This window comes from Rhipicephalus microplus, chromosome X, assembly GCF_043290135.1.
Source record: "Rhipicephalus microplus isolate Deutch F79 chromosome X, USDA_Rmic, whole genome shotgun sequence".
In the NCBI taxonomy this organism is placed as follows: Eukaryota; Metazoa; Arthropoda; class Arachnida; order Ixodida; family Ixodidae; genus Rhipicephalus; species Rhipicephalus microplus.
Window position 1 is genome coordinate 432255728 of NC_134710.1, and position 7048 is coordinate 432262775.

At 51.5% G+C, this 7048-nt stretch overlaps 1 protein-coding gene across 2 annotated transcripts; it reads left to right on the top strand.

Moving 5' to 3' along the window:
* Positions 1–4332, top strand: LOC142776569 (uncharacterized). Of its 2 annotated transcripts, XM_075880460.1 has the most exons (3): positions 2–1498; positions 2564–2779; positions 3707–4332. In XM_075880460.1, the coding sequence occupies exons 1-3, from the start codon at positions 178–180 to the stop codon at positions 4147–4149; spliced, it is 1980 nt and encodes a 659-aa protein (XP_075736575.1). In that variant the 5' UTR covers positions 2–177; the 3' UTR covers positions 4150–4332. The 2 variants fall into 2 exon arrangements, with proteins under 2 accessions (XP_075736574.1, XP_075736575.1); XM_075880459.1 differs by having other exon boundaries at positions 1–1498; positions 2564–4332.
* Positions 4333–7048: the final 2716 nt, after the last annotated feature.

Genomic DNA, 7048 nt, shown 5'->3' on the forward strand with positions numbered 1-7048 from the left:
AAGAAGCTTACGCGAAACAATAAACGTTCACTCGTTGCCCTAGTCTGCGGTTGTCTGCGTATGCTTGCCGTGGCTGCCCGGCTAGCTATGTAACAGTGGCGACGAAGTCGGTTTTCGCTACCCACGGTACCTGACGGACTACGAGTCCTGGCGTCAGACGAACGAGGACCGACCACGATGGCCTCCCTGCAGTTGCCGGATTACGACGAAACGAAAGATAAGTGGAAGCCTTACCTCGTCAGAGCAGAAGCGTATTTCGAGGCGAACAGTGTAACGGACCCGGCTAAGAAGCGAGCACTACTAGTTTCGGCGTTGTCTAGTAAGACGGTCGAGGTGCTAGCCGGCAGAGTAGCCCCGCGTGCACCAAATGAACTGACATACAAGGAAGTCGTTCAGAGCTTGAATGAGTATTATGACCCTAAGAAGCACGAGATAACGGAAAGCTACAAGTTCTTCAATCGCTCACAACTTCCAGGCGAAAGCGTTAGCGCATTTCTCGTTGCTATTCGCCGAATAGCAGACAACTGCAATTTCGGCACGTCTCTTGACCGCATGCTTCGGGATCGCATTGTCTGCGGCGTACGCTCCGTGGCACTGAGGAAACAGATGTTGGCAAAAAAGGATTTAACGCTAGAAGAAGCCGAAGCATTGGCACTGTCTGTCGAAGCAGCTGAAAATGGTGCCGAAAGCATGACCTCAGAAGCTACGCCCTTGCTTAAGCTACGCGCGTCCGAGGCCAACACTGTTAAAACATCTCCGACTCGGCACGCGGCACAGCATTGTGATAGATGCGGAAGCAGCAAACACGACGGCAACAGCTGTCGTTGGATTAGAGCAAGGTGTTATCGCTGCGGACGTCATGGGCATCTCGCAAAGATGTGCCGCACAACCGCCAGTAAGAGCCGCGTCGCAACGCATGCAGTGGAGGGAAGAGCTTTGACTCTCGAAGAAGCCGTAACTGAAGACGACGATAAGGACGAGACACATATATGGACCTTACTTTCTGCACGAAAAAGCCGCCTCGAGCCGCCGATAAGGCGCAGTTTTTCATGGAATGGCGTACAACTTACAATGGAAGTAGATACTGGCTCGCCTGTCTGCGTAATTTCCAAAAACGTGTTTGACAAGCATCGCGAACAGTGGCCAGCGCTTAAACCTTCTCAGGTGAAGTTGTCATGCTACGTTGGACCACTCCCAGTGATGGGGGAATTGCAACTTTGTGTGCAATACAGGGCCGTCTCAGTTTACTGCCGTCTTATTGTACTGAACTGCTCGGGACCTAACCTGTGTGGCCGGGATCTGATTTCCTTGCTCCACAGAGCGGGGGTTCCAGTTTTGCAGCCGTCGGCACAAGACTTGCTACACTCAACGCCAGAACCAGCTGGGGCAGTTCACAACATTGTCGACGACTACCACGACGTCTTCTCCAAGGATCTTGGCCTGATCAAGGGGCCTCCAGCCACATTGCAGCTGAAAGAGGGAGCGGTGCCGAAATTCTGTAAGGCAAGATCCATACCTTACGCTCTAAGGGACAGGGTGACGCAAGAACTGGACAGGCTGGTAGCCATCGGTGTACTTTCACCAGTCCAACATTCCGATTGGGCCACTCCCATCGTGCCGGTACTTAAGAAAGACGGAACTGTTAGAATTTGTGGTGACTTCAAAGCCACCCTAAATCCAGCCTGTACAGTTGAGCAATACCCTCTCCCAGTGATTGAAGACATGTTTGCATCTCTAAACGGCGGGGAGTATTTTAGCATTCTTGATTTGCGAGATGCCTATAATCAAGTTCCTTTGGATGAAGCCGCAAGGAAGCTCTGCGTCATTAACACGCACAGAGGCTTGTTTTCGTATAATAGGCTTCCCTTCGGAATATCCTCTGCTCCGGCTATTTTTCAAAGAAAAATGGATGCAATACTGTCAGGTTTGCCAGGGGTTCAGGCTTACCTTGATGATGTACTGGTTTCGGAGGCTCGTGGCGATGGGAGTGAACGCCTGAAGAGTGTGTTGCAACGGTTCCGTGAACACGGAGTTAAGCTAAGGTCTGATAAGTGCAGCTTTAGACAGCCTTCTGTCACATATCTCGGCCATCGGATAGACAGAGAGGGTCTTCATCCCACAGAGAAAAATTTGGAAGCGATCGCTCAGGCACCTCGCCCACAGAACGTGGCGGAGCTGCGTTCCTTTTTAGGAATGCTGACGTTTTATGCCAAATTTCTTCCAAATATGTCCACTCTACTTTCTCCGCTCAACAAACTTTTGGAGAAGGGCACAGTATGGCAGTGGGGGCGGCAACAAGAAGCTGCCTTTGAGAAAGCAAAAGACAGCCTAATGCAAGCTCAGGTTCTTGTTCAATTTGACCCGTTGAAAGAGTTGAAGCTCGAATGTGATGCTTCCCCTTACGGTGTGGGCGCGGCGCTTTTTCACACGAGTAACGGCATGCCAAAACCCATTGGGTTCCGGTCCCGTACACTGACGGCCGCCGAGAAAAATTACTCTCAGCTGGAAAGAGAGGCCCTGGCTTTAGTGTTTGGCGTCACTAAGTTTCGTGATTACCTTTTAGGTCGCCAATTCACTCTCGTGACGGACCACCAGCCCCTCTTGAGCTTGTTGCAATCCGACCGCCCGACGCCACCCCTGGCTGCAGCACGTATCCAGCGCTGGGCACTGTACTTGGGTGGCTACCGCTACAAGCTGCAATACACGCCGGGAAAACAGTTGCTCAACGCGGACGCCCTGAGCAGGCTGCCACTGCGGTCTACGGAGGCTGATGACGTGGGTGAGCCACCGGAATATGTCCTCGCTCTGGATAATTTTGACGATGGCGTTATCACAACACGGGAGCTACAGCAGCTATCGGCCACAGACCCCGCAGTAACGGCGGTAAAGAATTGTATATTACATGGCTGGCCCAAAAGTGCAAAACAGCTGGAGGAAACGATGCGGCCGTTTTTCGACCGCAAACTAGAACTGTCCGTAGCCCATGGTCTAGTGTATTGGGGGCATCGCGTAGTGATACCGGAAAAAGCGCGGGACCGTCTTTTGAAACTGTTGCACGAGACCCACCAAGGCTCGTCAGGAATGAAAGCAGTGGCAAGGTCAAAATTTTGGTGGCCCCGACTAGACCGCGATATTGAAGCGCTTTCAGCCGGCTGCACGAACTGTGCCCAAAACATGCCAATGCCGGCAGCGGCACCACCAGTAAACTGGCCGAAAACCAATGAAAAATGGTCGCGGCTACATGTCGATTTTGCCGGACCCATAGCAGGCAAGATGATTCTAGTTGCAGTAGATGCCCATACCAAGTGGATAGAAGCCGTGCCAGTAAAGCATGCCACCACAACAAGCACAATCACCTGTCTGCGCGCCATGTTCAGTCGATTCGGCGTCCCGCGAACCATTGTTTCGGATAATGGGACACAGTTTTCTAGCCAGGATTTTGCTACGTTCGTGGCAAAGAACAACATAATGCATCTGAAAACGGCGCCCTTTCATCCACAGTCTAATGGAGCGGCAGAACGAGCAGTGCGTACAATAAAGGATGGACTTCGGAAGATGAGGGAGGGTAATTTGGAGGACAACCTTGTGCGGCTCCTGTTCAACTACAGGAGAACACCACAGAAGACGGGAAAATCTCCGTCAGAATTGCTGCTAGGGTTCCAGTTACGTTCACGATTGGATGCGTGTTTTCCCTCAACTGTTGCAGACTCGCCGCCGGCATCAGATGACTGGGTGGTCCCCATAGAAAGCAACGTGTACGTGCGGAACTACGGTGTCGGAGAAAAGTGGACACCAGGGCGTGTGCAGTCCACTGCAGGATCCCGAATGGTGACCGTCCAAACTCCTCATTCTGTAGTCAGACGCCACGTTGACCAAGTGCGCCCTCGACAAGCATCGCAGTCCCCATCGCCGGGCTCTGCATCCTTATCAGAGTCTAATATGTCCATGCTGCCGAAACGATCGCCGGGGCCCTCAACTACAAGCTCCACCGTGCTGCCTCCAGAAGCGCTCACTACCGCAAGCCCCCACGACCATCCAGTGCCAACCATGCCACAGGCCGGTCCTACACAAGCGGCGACCCCAAGCGCGGAACCAGTGCTTCGGCGTTCTACCAGACAACGCAAGCCAGTACAACGGTTCCATTTTTAAGAAGAGAGAAGTGTTGCGAACTGAACTCTCCTACTTCTACGTCCCCCCCTTTCCCCCCTTCGTGTTTCTGTCGATGGCTGAAGCGATAGCCATTCCCGCCCCCCTTTTCCCCCTCTCCCTGCTTCGTAGATGAAGCTACAAAAGAAGCTTACGCGAAACAATAAACGTTCACTCGTTGCCCTAGTCTGCGGTTGTCTGCGTATGCTTGCCGTGGCTGCCCGGCTAGCTATGTAACAGCTAGCCGGGCAGCTGTTACATAGCTGCCCGGCTATGGGATAATGTTTGGATAATGGGCTATGGGATAATGTCATTGTTTCGGATAATGGGACACAGTTTTCTAGCCAGGATTTTGCTACGTTCGTGGCAAAGAACAACATAATGCATCTGAAAACGGCGCCCTTTCATCCACAGTCTAATGGAGCGGCAGAACGAGCAGTGCGTACAATAAAGGATGGACTTCGGAAGATGAGGGAGGGTAATTTGGAGGACAACCTTGTGCGGCTCCTGTTCAACTACAGGAGAACACCACAGAAGACGGGAAAATCTCCGTCAGAATTGCTGCTAGGGTTCCAGTTACGTTCACTCGTTGCCCTAGTCTGCGGTTGTCTGCGTATGCTTGCCGTGGCTGCCCGGCTAGCTATGTAACAGCCGATGCGGCCGTTTTTCGACCGCAAACTAGAACTGTCCGTAGCCCATGGTCTAGTGTATTGGGGGCATCGCGTAGTGATACCGGAAAAAGCGCGGGACCGTCTTTTGAAACTGTTGCACGAGACCCACCAAGGCTCGTCAGGAATGAAAGCAGTGGCAAGGTCAAAATTTTGGTGGCCCCGACTAGACCGCGATATTGAAGCGCTTTCAGCCGGCTGCACGAACTGTGCCCAAAACATGCCAATGCCGGCAGCGGCACCACCAGTAAACTGGCCGAAAACCAATGAAAAATGGTCGCGGCTACATGTCGATTTTGCCGGACCCATAGCAGGCAAGATGATTCTAGTTGCAGTAGATGCCCATACCAAGTGGATAGAAGCCGTGCCAGTAAAGCATGCCACCACAACAAGCACAATCACCTGTCTGCGCGCCATGTTCAGTCGATTCGGCGTCCCGCGAACCATTGTTTCGGATAATGGGACACAGTTTTCTAGCCAGGATTTTGCTACGTTCGTGGCAAAGAACAACATAATGCATCTGAAAACGGCGCCTTTTCATCCACAGTCTAATGGAGCGGCAGAACGAGCAGTGCGTACAATAAAGGATGGACTTCGGAAGATGAGGGAGGGTAATTTGGAGGACAACCTTGTGCGGCTCCTGTTCAACTACAGGAGAACACCACAGAAGACGGGAAAATCTCCGTCAGAATTGCTGCTAGGGTTCCAGTTACGTTCACGATTGGATGTGTGTTTTCCCTCAACTGTTGCAGACTCGCCGCCGGCATCAGATGACTGGGTGGTCCCCATAGAAAGCAACGTGTACGTGCGGAACTACGGTGTCGGAGAAAAGTGGACACCAGGGCGTGTGCAGTCCACTGCAGGATCCCGAATGGTGACCGTCCAAACTCCTCATTCTGTAGTCAGACGCCACGTTGACCAAGTGCGCCCTCGACAAGCATCTAATTCGTGGCACTAATTCGTGTAATTAGATAATTTCATTATCTAATTACACGAATTAGTGCCATAGCCAGCAATTCTTCTTCGGATGGTAAGAATGGGGTTAAAATAAAAAAAACAATCTCATTATGTATCTGCTGTACTTATATTTCATATGTTTGCGTTTTCATACGACACTCGACGCACTTTTGCGTACATGCAGGTTTAACAGAGCATGATCATCTGCTTGATGTGATCATCTGGATGTGTACTTGGTTGTTCATTGGTATTGTGAGCTGCATAGACACTGTATAAAGAAGCTATGTTTCACGCGTAGTAGCTACAGCAGCACACTGATTGCGCCCAGTGTATTGTGTTGTGCTTTTCTTAAATTGTCTTTAATAGTAATCTGACCGAAGCAGAAAAAAAATTAAAAAACACAGGAGAACTTACCTTCTCATTGGTACAGATGGTCGTCTAACGGAGGTGTGCTTCATCGTGAATTTTGGCTAGGGCAGCAAAGGTTCACCGGAGAGGAAGCCACTCTAAAGTACGGTGAACCCAGCGCATCAAAAGTTTGCTATGCCGCTTGCTTGTCAAGCTTTCGCACCACGCTTGAACTGATGCGGTGTGCGAGCTTCACCAAAACACTTCAAAGCACTGTAATCCGCAGTAAGTCATGGAGCACTCGCATGAAGAGTATACGCACACCCGAAGGCAGGTAATCCACTGGCTCATGCACGGAACGCAACACATCACGGCACTGGTGAGTGCTCCTTTTGACACCACCCCCGCTTGTCCCGGCGTCACACTAGCCGTTGCTGAACCGTTCGAAGACAGCTCCGTAGTAAACACGCACCGTCATTGTCGAAAGAACGCGGCGGTGGCAGCCTACTTGATCGAGAAACGCCGTCAAAGTGAGACGGGCTCCGCCATGGACGCGATGCTGGCGCAAATATTTCACTGGAGGGACGATTAAAGGTAGCTCGATCGCTTCCTTGACAATCTCGAGGAAACGCTCAAGATTTTTTCAAGTGAAGGAAGCGTTTATAGTGAAGGGCGGTTTGTGAATGGGAAAACGCCACTTAAGGAGCGTTTCGAGTGAAGGGTCGAGTGGAGGAGCATTTGTGAATACGGGCCTAACTCCCGACGCACCCCCCTCTCCCCGAGGCACCAGTTTGAAACAAAGCGATATGGCGTTCCGAGTTGCTACATGGAACGTCCGCTGGTTCCGTGATAAGATAAAGCAGCGCGAGCTTCTGGCGGTGGCTCAAGCACTTGAGATTGACATCCTCTTTATTCAGCAGACCAACTTC